The 16,643-nt window shown below is 38.9% G+C and overlaps 1 protein-coding gene across 1 annotated transcript in view; it reads left to right on the forward strand.

Moving 5' to 3' along the window:
• Window positions 1–16,643, forward strand: part of llgl1 (LLGL scribble cell polarity complex component 1) — a 71,361-nt gene that overhangs the window by 39,569 nt on the left and 15,149 nt on the right. Inside the window, exons 6-16 of the mRNA XM_057860826.1 lie at window positions 3,699–3,861; window positions 3,941–4,076; window positions 6,199–6,253; window positions 6,399–6,553; window positions 6,676–6,896; window positions 8,878–8,945; window positions 10,284–10,458; window positions 15,320–15,424; window positions 15,896–16,188; window positions 16,255–16,405; window positions 16,489–16,627. Of these exons, the coding sequence (XP_057716809.1) occupies window positions 3,699–3,861; window positions 3,941–4,076; window positions 6,199–6,253; window positions 6,399–6,553; window positions 6,676–6,896; window positions 8,878–8,945; window positions 10,284–10,458; window positions 15,320–15,424; window positions 15,896–16,188; window positions 16,255–16,405; window positions 16,489–16,627 (1,661 nt within the window). The remainder of the gene's footprint in view (window positions 1–3,698; window positions 3,862–3,940; window positions 4,077–6,198; window positions 6,254–6,398; window positions 6,554–6,675; window positions 6,897–8,877; window positions 8,946–10,283; window positions 10,459–15,319; window positions 15,425–15,895; window positions 16,189–16,254; window positions 16,406–16,488; window positions 16,628–16,643) is intronic.

Genomic DNA, 16,643 nt, shown 5'->3' on the forward strand with positions numbered 1-16,643 from the left:
TTTTTTTTTTAGAAATATGCTGCTCAACCCTGAAAATGTGGTAGGCGTTAAAATGGACTTGGGGCTTTATACACTTATGTAAACTATCTATTGAGGTAGACTAAAGTATTGTTTTTTTTCCTTGCAAGTGAGGTAGCAACAGTTATATTTATTGGGTTAGCTTTTGTTTCTGCACTGAAGATGTGTCGCAGTACTAGTATTTCTATGCTGTGTTATCTGTCTGACTGGTCCTGCAAACCCCTCATTAAGCTGCCCTGTAGAAGGAAGTAGGCAGGACAGAGGCCTAATGAGGACCCTGATAAGGATGTGAGTCTTTATATATATATATATTTATATATATATATATAATGTGTGTGTGTGCGTGTGCGTGCGCGTGTTTGGGGGGGTGGGTACTCTTGTGTCTGCGTGTGCGGGGGAGTAAACCAAAGGATGGGAGGTTTTACACAGTGGGGCTTTGTACCAGCTGCCAACACGTAATGTTCCGGTTGGGGAAGTGTTTCAGCTGAATATACAACATGCACGCGTACAAGCAAACACATAGCAGGATGCTAGATTCCCTAAAAATACTTATTAAGACAATGGAATCTGTGTTAGGGAAGTTTCTGCGTCTATGCTTCCGGAGAGGATCTTCCTCATTGAACATTTTGCCAAAGCGACTGGATGCGTGCGCTTGCGAGAGGCGGATGGAGGGAGATGAAAAAAGGTTTTCGTTTCTCTTTGCACTGACTGTGCCCAGCAAAGAGCTGAGAGAAATGTTTTCTTGGCTCTTCCCAAATTGTTTTCATTTAAGTCTGCTGAACTCCTCCACTATCCAACCACTGTTTCCTCCCAGTCTCTTCCCTGTCCTATGCTGAGGGAATCCTCCAACATCTCGAGGGTGTGTCCTGTTGAACATTCCTACTCTGCCTCAGAGGAATGTCTTGTTGGTCAAGTCTAGCAGTTCAGCTCTTGCTTATTACTGACCTCACGAGTGTTGTTGGACTCTTTATGCAACAGCAATATGCATTCCATCTTACTCTTATTCATTTATTCTTGTGTGCGAAAAGTGTGCCGTTTGTTTTCATCAGTAGAAAATGGAACCACATTGTTCCGATGCTGGTTAGCACATCTCGCTAACAATTCTAAAGTCGAGAGATCTAGTTTACATCCAGCATGAGTCTTTCATATCGTTAGCCTAACAACATAACTGCTTAAATCATATTTTTGCCAAACAGATTTATGCATAATATTACTTTCCTAACCCTGCTGCATCATCCTGCCTTACTACTTTTCTCCTAAGCCAATCAGAACTGTTAAAAAAAAAAAAAACCTCTATGTTTGTCATAAAAATGTGTTTGCAAAAATCTTTTTTGTTTTCATTTTTCCAAAAATGTTAATGTGAGTTTGGCAATTATGATATTTGGCTCACGATACTGTACAGTATGTGGATATACTGTAAGGCAAGGCAAATTTATTTATATAGCACAATTCAACACAAGGCAATTCAAAGTGCTTTACATCACATGAAGATCATAAAAATCTCATTTAAATCAATACAACGTAAAAACCAAGACAAAAGATCGCATTTAATCACAAATAGAATATAAATAAATAAATAGAAATACAACAGAAATAAAAATAAAACAAAAACTACTACTACTAATAATAATAATTGAAATCAGCAATGGAGATAAGCACAAGAGGAATAGAAAGCAGGTAGATTGAAATATATAGTCAGTTATGGATATGCAGTGCTAAACAAAAGTGTTTTTAGCCCTGATTTAAAAGAGCTAACAGTTTGAGCATACTTCAGACGTTCAGGTAATTTGTTCCAGAGGTGAGGAGCATAATAACTAAATGCTGCCTCACCCTGCTTTGTTCTTGTTCTTGGAACATGCAGAAGACCGGTTCCAGACGACCTTAGGGGTCTAGATGTCTCATAGGAATCTAACAAGTCAAGCATGTATTTTGGTCCAAGGCCATTAAGTGTTTTGTAGACGAGCAGTAGTATTTTATAGTCTATCCTTTGACTCACTGGAAGCCAGTGTAGCGATTTCAAAACCGGTGTAATGTGGTCCAGCTTCCTTGTATCTGTGAGGACTCTGGCTGAAGCATTCTGTACTAGCTGCAGCTTCCTGACTGTTATTTTTTTATCAAGACCTGTAAATATACCGTTGCAATAGTCCAATCTGCTGAAAATGAATGCATGCATAAGTTTTTCCATGTCTTGTTGAGTCAGAAGCCCCTTAATTCTGGTTATATTTTTTAGGTGGTAATAAGCGGATTTAGTGACGGACTTTAGATGGCAATCAAATTTTAGGTCTGAATCAATAATTACGCCATTTACGCTGTAAATCTGATATGTATCCAATGCCTCTGCACTATTGATGCTCATCTGTACACATCTGAATTATACGTCAAGTTGAATACATCACTACTGTTTGACAAAACAGACACGAACGAACAATGGCGTGAAGCTATCAGGCTAAAAATTTGCCCGGGTAACATAAAATCCTCAAACATTGCTAGCGAAGCGTAATAGCAGAGTCCTTTCGTAGGAACTGCAGTGGTACCTCTACATACGAATTTAATTCTTTCCAGGACCCGGTTTGTAAGTCGAAATGTTCGTATGTCGAACAGGATTTTCCCATAAGAATACATTATAATTTTATTAATTCGTTCCACAGCCCAAAAACCTACGCTAAATCCTTAATAAATATTTATATATTAAATAACAATTACAAATAGCAATTACACATAAGAAAACAAATATAAACACAAATCAGAATAATATTAATAATGTAACGAATCGGGTTCCAATGTGGCAGTTGTGTTTTGCATGCTTTTCCTGAACACACTGTGTGATAGACGAAAGAAGGAGAAAGAGGTGTGATAGAGTGGGAAGTTTTTACTTTTTCTTTTCATGTTCTGTTGTTGTTGGCGTCGGCTACGGCGGACGGTAGCCAGGTTGTGTTGCACAAGGTAGTTTGTAGTGGCTGTCAGCCGCAGTCAAGCGCAGTCAAGGCCTGTTGGTTTTTTTATCTAGCGGCATGAGTTGAGCATGATGTTTACTCCCAGTCCGTTTCTCATTGCGTCCCGAATACCGCGCTGTGTTTTTATTCCACTTTACTTGGGATTTTTCAATAATCTGAATTTGGATGTTTGAGAATCGTTCTAAAATCTTCCACGGCCGAATCGCAAATAATCTAAGAATCGGAAATTTTGCAGACTTCTAGCAAGTGTCACCTTTTTCTTATTTTTCACCGCCTGCACTAATCTTCTTGGGACCCATGTTGATTTCTCACAAGAAAATCCGCTTTGCGTCTGTCTTGCGGGGAAAACAATGAAATTGTGACGCTGTCATTAATCATATTTCGAGCATGTTGTCATATGTCGAGACAATTGACAAGTCAAATTTTACCTCTGATGTTGAAAGAATTGTATGTATTGCATGCGTGGTACACGTCATAGAAGCGTTCCCTTTACACTAAAAGTCGCTAGCCATTTCCATACTTTATACCGGTCAAAGGTGAACTGGACCAAATTTGGAGATTTGGCCCAAATGTATCCTGTTATAATGCGTCATGAGATCATTCATCGTAGGATAAATATTAATTGTCAGTCTATTTGTTTTGAAATGCAAATATTTAGTTTTTATGACCTGAACATGAACTTTTATAGATAACAGTTGTTATTAACAAGACATTCAATGTTTTCAGCCTTCCAGAAGACTACAGATGTGGGAAATCGTTAGGGCCTGTGGAATCTCTTCAGGAGCATCCTCGACAAGCAGGAAAGATTCTAATTGGCTACAGCCGGGGCCTGGTGGTCCTGTGGGATGTGAGCAAGCGTCAAATAGACCAGCTCTTCCTTGGCAAGCAGGTACCAGAGCAAACTCTGCAGTTCTATACTGTATTTGATTTGTATACCATTTCATACATGTTCTGTGAACCCTCTACAGCAGCTGGAGAGCCTGGTGTGGGAATGCTCGGGAAATTTGTTCGTCAGTTCCCATAGCGATGGCGGTTACTCCGTGTGGGCTGTTGCCAACGGCAATGGCAACAGTCAGCAGCCGGTGTCCGCTACTATCCCATATGGTGAGAAATGCCTACATGTATCTGTGTTTTCCAGCTGGAATATATTTGAGGCATGTGTAAAGTGCATCGTCAGCGTAAGTGTTTGACTGTATTAGGAAGAATCCAGCAAAGTGGTTCTGGCTGGGGCTTGTTTCACGTATTCACGTGACATCTGTGTCTCGTGTTTGACTGATGAGTAATACTGCTGTTACAATACAAAAAAATTTCACATGAAATCGATACTCAAGAAAATGAATATGAATTAAAAAAAAAAAAAAGTTTTTTTTTTTTTTTTTATATGAACTGCTTTAGTGCCATTGACAAAATTTCAGTATAGATACAAAAAAGAAAAGAGAAAAAAAAATCAAATGATATGATGTGATATGTTATGTGATATCGAATTTTATTTTAGTTTATCTTAAAATATAGCACAGATTTAATTATGTGTCTTGTAGTGCTGCAACGATTAATCGATTAACTCGAGTATTCGATTAGAAAAAAAATATTCGAATTAAATTTTGTTGCTTCAAGTATTCGTTTAATTAAAGTGGCATTGTGATGGTTTGTTTTGAAAGTGTTTGCATCTAGTTTTATTGAGGAGGGTGAATACACTGCCCTCTGGTCTGCCTCTTTTCACATGGCTGAATCCAGCTGCTCCCTGTTAAGACCAATGTAAGCTAAGTTTTTGTTTGAGCTAATGTTTTTTTAATACATTCTTAATTTAGTTTATAGGCATATTTAGCCTTTTTTGTAGGAATATGTCTGAACCATTTAAGAGATTTGTAAAAAAAAAAAAAAAAAAAATCTTTAGCATTTAAGCTAGCGGACGTATTCTGTGTAAGTTAGCCAATTGTTCTTTTGTTGTACAAAAATCAGGAGTCGCGTTAACCGAATATTTTCCGTCGTTGACCGGTTTTTTAAAACGGTGACGGAAAAAACTGAAGTCCATCTGTCATTTGACGGGTTGCAATTCACACCCTAAACCACAGGGTGGTGAGTGAGCATATTAATTAGCTATTGTCTCTCTTGATGCATGACGTCGTTGGCCTTACTCGGAAAAATGTCAAGGCAACTGAGTTTCCGAAGTTTCTTCAAAAAAGTTTCTTCTTGAGATATTTGATTATGCACAAGCGGGCACGCAATTCAAGTCCATGCGCACCAGGAGGAAGGTGTAAGACTTCGTTCAGGCCACAGCAAGTAAACTGTCAATTTCATTGTTCCATATGTAGCCTACCTACTGGGGCCACAGTCAGCCGTTTTTGACACTGCGGAGAAAAAATTACATATTCATCTGCTTGATGTGTGATGGCACGGTGTGGATTCTCTGTTAAGCTTGTTCGGACAGAATATTAATTAAAAATTAATGAAAACTAAATACTATTGAATATGTCATTATTATCATTTTAAAAATTTAAGTGACGGGTAAAAATAGATTATGACCGGATTTTTATGACCCTGTCAGTCAAAATGACAGACAACGAAAAAGTCTAGCGCAACCTCTGACATAGATCCTCATTTAAAAAAATTTTTTTTTACAGTTTGAGGCTCAGCTCGGGTATTTTCAATGTTCATGTTCCTTATCCGATTACTCGATTATTCGAACTAACTAGTCCATCGATTATTCGACTACTAAAATATTCGATAGCTGCAGCCCTAGTGTCTTGCATTATATTGTTTAGGTACTGTGTACTTTGGGCTCCTTTAACAGTTTACACATATAATATTCTTTCATTAGTGCATTTTAAGTGTCTGACCATGTTTTTCTCTTTTAGATCTATTTTACTGGTTTTCTTTTACATGTTGTGAGGAGAATACAGATGAAAACTAGCCTTCTGGCTAATTCTTGCTTTTTTTTTTTTTTTTTTTTTTTTTTTTTTTTAAACTGTTCATTTTGAAAATTTTGGAACATTATTTAGTTTTAATCTATTTCAAAAGAAATGTTTATTCTATTTTCTTTGATTGCTTCTAAAAGTCAGAAAATGGTAGAGTATACAATAGGAGAAATAAAAAAATTAACACTGTATAGGAAAGAATGACAGAGTTGGAGCAATAAAAATGGTAAATGAATAAAGTAAAAAAAAAAAATCTCTAATATACGTAATGTCTCAAGGAACTTTTTTCTTTTGTGTGGTTATTGTTGCAGGTCCTTTTCCCTGCAAAGCTATTAATAAAATCCTCTGGAGGACAACAGCGACAGGGTGAGTATTTAATTAATGTGGTGCAAAGTGGTTTTCCTTTTTATTTTTAAATTGTATTTAGTATTTTTTTAAGTATATATATTTACATTTGAACTCATGTGCATGACAGGTTTATTGCAATGTTCACCTTTGGTTGCCTATATAGATCCCCAGTGCTGTTGTACAGTGGAGGGATGCCTAGAGCCAGCTATGGCGACCGCCACTGCCTCACCATTCAGCAGGACAAAGCCCACGTCACCTTGGATTTTACTTCCCGGGTCATTGACTTCTTTACAGTCCACAATGTTCAAACAGAGAAAGGTGAGGGCACTACCACTGATCAGACATTAAAAGTTTTTTTTTCTTTTTTTTTTTCGGGAGCGTTCTGTTTGCTCATTGTTGGCGTAAGTCTACGATGATTTAAAAGGGTCTTTTCCCTCTAGAATTTGATGACCCATCTGCACTGGTGGTCCTATTAGAGGAGGAGTTGGTTGTGATTGATCTCCAGACTCCTGGTTGGCCGACGATGCCAACTCCCTACTTGGCTCCTCTCCATTCCTCAGCCATTACGTGCTCTTGCCACATCACCAGCGTCCCTCCCAAACTGTGGGAAAGGTTGGTCAATGCTGGAAAAGCGCAACAGGGCAGTGAACACGCACCCAGGGTGAGAAAGTCATAATGTTTTTTCAATTGTATGCATTGTTGTGCTCTGTGTGTTGTGTCCAAACTGTATTTTCCATTTTGGAATCTTGAATGGAATAGCAAAAAAAAAAAAAAAAAGTTGAATGTTTCACTTTATTGATCTTTACCCGTATAATTGCTATTGTGTTGTAATGGAGCAGTTTTTATTAAGTCCGTAAATTGGTGTGAAGAACAATGTTCTATAACAGGAACTCCCAAATGCACATATGATAATACGTATCTTAATCAATGAAAATTTAACACGAAGCTACTCAATTACTTGTACTATAAAATTAATCTTGTTAAGCTTTGTAATGTGTACGCTCGCACACTGACGTCTTATCAATATATCTTGATATACAGTAAATTGAACAATAGCTGCCAGGCCTCCCTGGCAAAATGGATTGGCAGGGTTCCTGCGGGGCCCGTAAGTCTTAAAATGTATTTATTGTATTATATGAACAGTATTATATGAACAGTTATCCCTTGCTACTTCGTGCCCTCAGTCATCGCAGATTTTTTTCAATCAGTCATCGCAGATTTTTTTCAATTAAAAAAACAAACAAACAAAAAAAATCCCACAGATGAGCTGTCCCGAACCGACCGCGTAGTCTCACTCTCCCTCCCTGTCCCTGCTCTTTGATGGTCAGGCAGTGCACTGGATTTGCTTATTAAAGTTAACAATGATTGACAGATGTTTGGGTTTGATCTTGCCAGACACCAACTTCAAAGCGCCGCATGCATCAATCATCATTTAACTTGTTAAACAGTTACTGTGGCAACTCAGTGTGTAAGTGAGCAGCTTGAGGGGATTTGAGGGGACTCACTCAATGAAGCATTTAATAAAGCCAAGCACTTTTTTACTTGTCTAAAAATAATTCGGTGGGACAGTAACATGTTTAAAACCTATCATAATTATTACGAAGTGCTTAAAAACCATTCATTAAAAAATATATATACACAAAACTTTTTTTTTTTTTTTTATACTTTGGGGGGGGAAAAAGTGGAAAAAAAGTCATATGTATCTCTTTCCAATACTAAATCTGAATAAATACATTGAACACGGGGGCGCGACTTCGCGGTTTTTCACTTATTGCGGCGGGGTCTGGTCATTTAATGGAAAATTGCAGTAGGTATTACATTTCCAGAAGATGTGTTCAATACCAGGGTTGCTCGCAAAATCTTTCATTAGAATAGTGTTAGGTCACTGGCTGCCAGACATCGCTAGATGACGTCCAATTAATTTTGACTGGATTGGACGTCTAGCACCGTCAATGGAAGCCAATGACTTTAATACTTAAAAACCAAGTTAAATAAACATATTTTGAAAACCCGATGTAAATGACGTGATTGGGCCTGATTTCCAATGACATGATCAGATTGGGGACACTCCTAGTAATTATAGTGATAAAGTTTTTGTAGTGATGTTTAGCCAGTTACACTGTTAGTGAACAGGAGAACATTGTCAGTTAAAAGCTTTGCAATGACTTTGCAGCTTTGATCAGGTGTTTCATCAGTGGCAGATTTGCACGAATGCGCTCACATTTGGCGCTCATGAATCGGTCTATTTTCTGTACAAAGCCAAATCAGATACACACTAAGGAGCAAAGCCGATTAAAGATTTGTCTGCTGTCTGCACAAGCTCGTTCATGTGGTCTGTCAGACGGAGCCTGTATACTTTGATCAGTGCTCACAATACAGTTTTATATGTGACATTAACTCATTGGCTGCCATTGACAGCGATACACGTCTAATCCATTTGAACTGTGAGGGTGGCAGCGAATGAACGAAACTTGCTAGTTTAAATGGATGGACATCATGTGTGATTAAATCATGTAAATTCACAGCAGAAAGATAAAAAAAAAAAGAGCCACGCGATTGGATGACTATGGCAGCTAATGAGTTGGTTGTTTCTGTGATTATATTTCAAACTTTGAATTAAAATGAATTGTTTGTATTTGAAGAGCTGGCCCATATGTGGAGGGAAAAACCTGGCTCCTCCACCGAAACAACAAGAGCTGCTTTTGACAGGGTACCTGCACACACATGCACGGACATGTATGGTGATTTTGGAATCATGTACTCAGTTATGATACCTTTTTTTTCAGTTTCACACTTGAGCCTGATATTTATTCCAAAATATTTGCAAGCTAAATCTTTCTTGCATTGCCATGGCAACGTTTTAATGTGCACACAATGTGTTTCAAGCTCTAGTTAGGGTTTCGACTTAGGGTTTAAAAGCAAAGTTAGGGATCCATAGTAGTGTTTCATTCAAAGTTAGGATTTCAAAGTAGGGTTTCAAACCAAACCATAAAATCAAACCAGAGTTAGGTTTGAAACCCTAATGTGGAAAGCTGAGTTAGGGTTTCAAACGAGGTAACCCAAGGACTCATGTTTGGCAGAAGCAGTATTGGCTCAGAGCTAAATAGGTAAAACATCGGATTTTGAGAGATCCCACAATTCCAACAACTCTTAAAATAAGACAAAGGTATCAGAAAAGACATACTCTTAGTGTAACCATCTTCAAAGGTGTCCCATTAGAGACACGTGCACATTGAAGTAGGGCTGCAGCTATCGATTATTTAATAATCGATTATCAACTAGTTAATTTGAATAATTGAGGAATCTGATTAGGAACATTAAATGTGTTGCAGAATAAATTTTAGGAGATGTAAAACAATGGCATGCTAAGATTGCACTTTCAAAAGAGCATTAAATGCGAATACAAAATAAAATTCTCGAGTGTTTCTTCAAAAGATGCGGTATTGCACTTTAATTTCACAAGAATAATTTCACAACAATAAATGCATTTTAAAAAGAATGAAAATACGTGAGCTTAGCCTTAAACAGTATAAATAAATGAGGATCTAAATATAACAAGAACTGGCTAACTTGCATAGCAAAAGTCCGCTAGCTTAAATGCTATGAAATGCTAACTTTTTCTTTTTTTTTTTTTTTAACAATGCTTTTGACAAATTGTTCAAACACATATTCCCACAAAATTCTAAATATACTATACTTTAAACTCAATTACGAATTTATAAACAAACATATTAGCAAAAACAAAAACTTATAACCTTATGTTGACCTTAACAAGGAGCAGTTGGATTCAGCTGTTAGACGAGTTGTATCATATTCACTGTTGCAACTAGAGGACAGTGTATCCACCCAAATCAAAAAACTATATGTAAACACTTTGAAAACAAACCATTAAAACGCCACTCCAATTAAATGAATCCTTGAAGCAGCAAAATTTGATTGAAAGCTTTTTTTCCTAATTGAATTACTCGAGTTAATCATTTAATCGTTGCGGCACTACATTGAAGTGTCACTTATTACAAGATTTGTTGACACAATTTGCATTTCACAGACATGAAGATGGAACTGTGCGTTTCTGGGACGCGTCCGGGATCGCTCTTACACCACTGTACAAACTGAGCACAGCCAATGTCTTCCACACGGACTGCGACCCCTGCGATGAGCCTCAGGACCCTAGTGACGATCCTGACATGCTGCAGGAGGAAGAATGGCCTCCATTCAGGAAGGTGAGAACAGAACAAATGAGAGTGGGAGAATAAGCGAGATTTAATTTCTTTTCTCACAACTGGGAGCAATGTGAGAATCAAAACACTGTGGGTCACGTGCATGCACTCACTCAATGGCCTAATTTCTCATCAGATTGGTTTCATGTGTTTGGCTTTCAGTCAGACTCGCCACATTTTCCCCGTTATTAGAAGACATACAGACTGTATTGGTTGCAAATGTGACTTCGCAGCAACAGAAGGGATGTGCACAGACTTGCGTTGATGGGAATTGATGATAGAAGCAATGTTTGTGTTGATTTTAGTTAAAATGAATAAGGACTTTTTAAGACCCAGTTTACAGCCTATCTTCAGTGCATTTGATAGTCTGTGTGTCTTCAGTAGCGTTGTCTAAAGTATCCGCGAGTCGATACTGAAAGGTTGTATTAGATACAATATTTGATTGCACAAATATCAATCCTTAGTTTTTGCACGATTCAGGTCACCAGAATTTTTTTTTATGGGGTAAATTGAATTTTTCTTGATAGTAATGGAGGATATTTTTGCATTTTCCTTGTGAACTCATTAGCTCCCATTGCACATCTATGGATTTGGCATCTACTAGTGATAGGCTAATTGGTGTGAGGGTGCATTTTTTTTGGCGTATTGATATAGAGTTGAAAATTTTGGTATCGTAACACCCGTAGTCTTCACGAAAAACACCTGTTTAGTGTGTTTTCATATTCCTTTCACTTCCCACGCACTTGCCTGTGTGCAAACACATGCTTATCTGCCGTGGTAACTGCGCAGCATGTTCAGGAATGGGGCCCTCTTATGGGATGAGTCTTTTTCTTTTTTTCCCCCGCTTGTCAGTAATGAAAACCAGGCCCCACTGTTTTCTGTGACCAACTTCCAGGAGATTCTTTGGGAATTCAGTATGTGTATATGAGAGACAGATTTTCCTGAGTAATGTATGTATGAGGGGAGAATATTGTTGTGCATGTACTGAATAAAAAGTAAGTTGCTGTAGATGTCAACATGCTAGCCATATAAAAGAGTTGTGCAACAATTCTTTAAATGAAGCGATAAAAACATCAGTTGTGCAGCATAGAGCACAAAATAAGGCTGCAAACAAATTACACATTCAGTTAAACATAAATCAACAAACATAAAAAATGAGGTTGGTCACCGAAAGTTATGTATTGAGCTATTTTGGCTGTGATTTTTCCCGCTGTTGCTGGACATTTTCTCTTCGTTGCTTCAGTGGTGTAATTATAAATATTTAAATGTATATACAGGTAGTCCCCGGATTACGAATGAGTTCCGTTCCTACGCTGGCGACGTAACCCGAATTTTCGCATAAATCAGAATTAACCCTTTAACTACCCCTAAATTCCAATAAATCTCAAGATAACTATCCAAAAACATGTATTATACGTAATTGTACTATCCTCTCCAAGACGTTGGAGCTAGGTCCTAGCTAGACAGCGAGCGAAACCAGGGGATTAGCTGTATAAATGGAACTTTGTGTGTGAGTACGTTCTCTATGGACTCCGAAACGGCTCAAACGATTTTCTTGAAAATGTACACATTTGTACTATAAGTGTTTGCGAGTGTTCTTAGATGGGTTTGATCTCCTTAGGCCTCCATTTATTGCGAAAAATTAATTCGAAACTTTTATTCTATTCTATTAGCATAGAAAATCCCTAATTCTGAAGCGACAGCACCGTTTTATGGGCAAAAGACGAGTCTCTTACGATTGCAATGCCGCAGTTGGCGTTCAAACTTTACGGTTTAATGTACAAATTAAGGTGCGCTGTGATGATACGTTATCGCTTTGAGTACTCCAGAAGAAGATGCTGGATTTCAAGAAAATGTACAATTTTCTGCAATATTATTACTAAGGGATTCATTTCGGTTGGATATTCATACTGTACACAGTGATGGAAAAGTGATTGCGCATTAAACATTTTATGGTTTCCTTTTACTATTACCACATTACAGCTGCATCTCAAAGGAAAGTACAGTGGGGAGAACAAGTATTTGATACACTGCCGATTTTGCTGGTTTTCCCACTTGCAAAGCATGTAGAGGTCTGTAATTTGTATCATAAGTTCTCTTCAACTGTGAGGGACGGAATCTAATACAAAAAAACAAAATCACGGTGTATGATTTTTAAATAATACATTTGCATTTAATTGCATGAAATAAGTCGAAATAAGTCAAAAATCGAACTTAATATTTGGTACAGAAACCTTTGTTTGCTATTACAGATACCAAACATTTCCTGTAGTCCTTGACAAGGTTTGCACAAACTGCAGCAGGGATTTTGGCCCGCTCCTACATGCAGATCTTCTCCAGAGCCTTCAGGTTTCGGGGCTGCTGCCGGGCAACACGGACTTTCAGCTCCCTCCATAGATTTTCTATCGGGTTCAGATCTGGTGACTGGCTAGGCCACTCCAGGACCTTAAGATGCTTCTTACGGAGCCACTCTTTAGTTGCCTTAGCTGTGTGCTTTGGGTCGTTGTCATGCTGGAAGACCCAGCCACGACCCATCTTCAGGGCTCTCACTAAAGGAAGGAGGTTGTCAGCCAAGATCTGGCGATACATAGCCCCATCCATCCTCCCCTCAATACGGTGCAGTCGTCCTTTACCCTTGGCAGAGAAGCAGCCCCAAAAAATGTTTCCTCCTCCATGTTTCATGGTTGGGATGGTGTTCTTGGGGTTGTACTCATCCTGTTTCCTCCAAACACGACGAGCCGAATTTAGACCAAAAAGTTCCATTTTGGTCTCATCCGACCACATGACCTTCTCCCATTGCTCCTCTGGATCATCCAGATGGTCAGTGGCAAACTTCAGATGTGTCTGGACATGCACTGGCTTCAGCAGCGGGACCTTGCGTGCGCTGTATAGGATTTTAATCCATGACTGCGTAATTTGTTTCCGATGGTTCGAGACTGTGGTTCCAGCTCTCTTAAGGTCATTGACCAGGTCCTGCCGTGTAGTTCTGGGCTGATCCCTCACCTTCCTCATGATCAGTGATGCCCCACGAGGTGAGATCTTGCATGGAGCCCCAGAACGAGACAGATTGACCGTCAACTTGAACTTCTTCCATTTTCTAATAATCGCTCCAACAGTTGTTACCTTCTCACCAAGCTGCTTGCTTATTTTACTGTAGCCCATCCCAGCCTTGTGCAGGTCTATTATTTTATCCCTGATGTCCTTACACAGCTCTTTGGTCTTGGCCATTGTGGAGAGGTTGGAGTTTGTCTGTTTGAGCATGTGAACAGGTGTCTTCTATACAGGTAACAAGTTCAAACAGGTGCAGTTACTTCCGGTAATGAGTGGAGAACAGGAAGGGTTCTCAAAAAAGAACTAAGAGCCGAAATATTTACTAGTTGGTAATGTATCAAATACTTATTTCATGCAGTTAAATACAAATTTATTATTTAAAAATGATACAATGTGATTTTCTGGATTTTTGTATTAGATTCCATCCCTCTCAGTTGAAGAGAACTTATGATACAAATTACAGACCGCTACATGGCTTGCAAGTGGGAAAACCAGCAAAATCGGCAGTGTATCAAATACTTGTTCTCCCCACTGTATGTTTTATCTACTATTCTGTTGTATTGCGTTCATGTTACACAAACCCGAGCAATGCCGGGCCATACTGTTACTAGTAGAGTATAAAATGTATATTATACTATATATATACTGTAATTTTATGCAATAACCCTATATCTGTGGGTTATTTTGTTGCTCTTAAAAAATATAAATAAAAACATTTTTAAAAAATTCTTTTCAACCAATTCCAGTCCTTTTTAAAATGATACAATCGGGCCCGATTTTCAATCTTATGATCGTATCTGCAACATCCCTATTTACCAACTATAATTGTAGGTACATTGCTGCCGTGTCGGTTCTGTTTTCTGACCTCTTTCTTGGCTGCTATATCGGGTCACACCTGCGCAAATTCATCTGTATGTTTCAGTAATTGTATTGCTTTGCAACAGTGTTGTTTTTCTCAACAATGACAATAACGAAAATATTTCGTCGACGAACAAATTAAGATTATGACCAGCTAAAAACGTGTCTTGCGAGACTAGAACATAATGAGACAAATGCCAGTTTTTGAGTTTTTCTGAGAAGACGACAAGGAATATGCGACATCGTTTCCATCATATGTTCTCAATGTCAACATTTTCATATTGTACATGGAGTACGTCAGCTTGCATTGTAGCAGTGTTTGGGTAGCGTCACTCGTGAGATGTGCTGCGCCTCTCCGTCACTCTCCTCACCCGAGTTTAGAATGTGTTTCAAGCTAGGCTGCACTCAATCTTGCTTGTTCGGAAACATATTTGTATGTATGTATTTGTTACCTTGGGAAGAGAGAATATGCAATATTGGTTTTGCCTTTAAAGGCCTGTGCTGAGTGATCATCACACACTAAATGTAATTCGTTGCGTTAGCTTAGTATTAGCATCAACTTTAGCCTGGCGAACATCCTCTTAAATGCTTGGACAAGTTTTTTTTATATATACTATTCGTAGCTTCAAGGTGGGTTTAATTAAAGATTACGTACTGCTTTTCCTGCTGACTGTATATTTTCGTCACAAAGTTGGCGTTGTCCGAATAGATGCTACAAATGTGCTCTTCTATGTCCATTCAAAATTGTTGGAAACCTTTATTTTTGGACTAAAACGTTTGAATTTTGCAGACAAAAACATTTTGAGTAACTGTCGACTAACTAAGACGAACATATTTTGAAATGTCTAAAATATGACTAATAAGTATTTTCGTCCAGAAGACAAAAATTAAAAGGGCTGCCAACAACACTTCATTGCAACATTTTCTCTAATATAGTGTGTATGTGTGTGTCAAGGTGGGGTGTTTTGACCCGTACAGTGATGATCCCCGTCTGGGCATTCAGAAGATCAGCCTATGCAAGTACAGCAACAAGTTGTTGGTGGCAGGCACAGCTGGGCAGGTAAAGTAATGGACCATTAAATAACACGTTAGCAATTTATGTGCATTGCTAAATGTAAGTCATGCGTGGACATTTACATCTCTAAATGGCCTAATTCAATTCCACTGATACTTGATCATGTCAAGTCGCCTTTCTGTTCTAACATATGAATTGCTCCGCTGTGGTTTTAATCAATTCATTTTAACAGATAATCTAGATATCATAGCATAAATTACGTTCGTAGTTTTAAAATACAAGAAATAAAATGAGGGATCGCCAGTCTGCGTGTAATAGTTCTATTCGATAGCCCTTGCTTTACACAACTTTTTTCTATCCTTGGGTTTTGACCAGACATCTTCACTGCTCTGTTTTGTTGCCAGAGAGCAATTTAACTCGATCAGTATTTCATCTTTTATTGTGCAACTAGCTTTGTTTCCAGCAGACTTTTGTGGTATTACTGAGTGTGTCTGTGCGTTTTCCCGCTTCCCTCAGGTGATCGTTCTCAGTCTGAGCGACGACAGCTCAGACCACACGGTGGACGTCTCAGTCGTCGATCTGCTCCAGGACAGAGAGGGCTTCACGTGGAAGGGCCACGATCGACTGGAACCGCGCCTCAAACCTGCCCCTTTCCCTCCCGGCTTTCAGCCTCAGGTGCTGGTGCAATGCATGCCGCCAGCTTCTGTCACATCTGTCGCGCTGCATGCCGAGTGGAATCTCATCGCCTTTGGGACCAGTCATGGCTTTGGCCTCTTTGACTACCACAGAAGAAATGCGGTCTTGGCCAGGTATTACGACCGCTCGTACATTTTGGCTATATTGTTCCAAATCCTGATCCAATGTCTATCCTCTAGATGTACCTTACATCCCAATGACTCCCTGGCTATGGAGGGCCCCCTCTCAAGAGTCAAGTCTTTGAAAAAGTCCTTACGGCAGAGTTTCAGGCGAATCCGCAAGAGTCGAGTCTCTGGAAAGAAGCGCACCATCACCACACCTGCCAGCAAGGTACGTCCTGTTCAAACTTCAAAAGAAGAGACTATTCATCACCTAAATTGTTTTAAATATTTTGTGATTTATATTCTGGAAAGGTCCAAGAGGCCAACGCTGCCCTTGCTGAGCATGAGGAAATGGCGCCGATCCAACGAAGGATTGAACCTCGATCAGCAGACGATTCGTTGTCGGGAGTTGTTCGATGTTTGTGCTTTGCAGACACCTTTCTACGTGATGGTGCGTTAACTCGCTA

The sequence above is a fragment of the Corythoichthys intestinalis genome, chromosome 16 (assembly GCF_030265065.1).
Source record: "Corythoichthys intestinalis isolate RoL2023-P3 chromosome 16, ASM3026506v1, whole genome shotgun sequence".
Taxonomy (NCBI): domain Eukaryota; kingdom Metazoa; phylum Chordata; class Actinopteri; order Syngnathiformes; family Syngnathidae; genus Corythoichthys; species Corythoichthys intestinalis.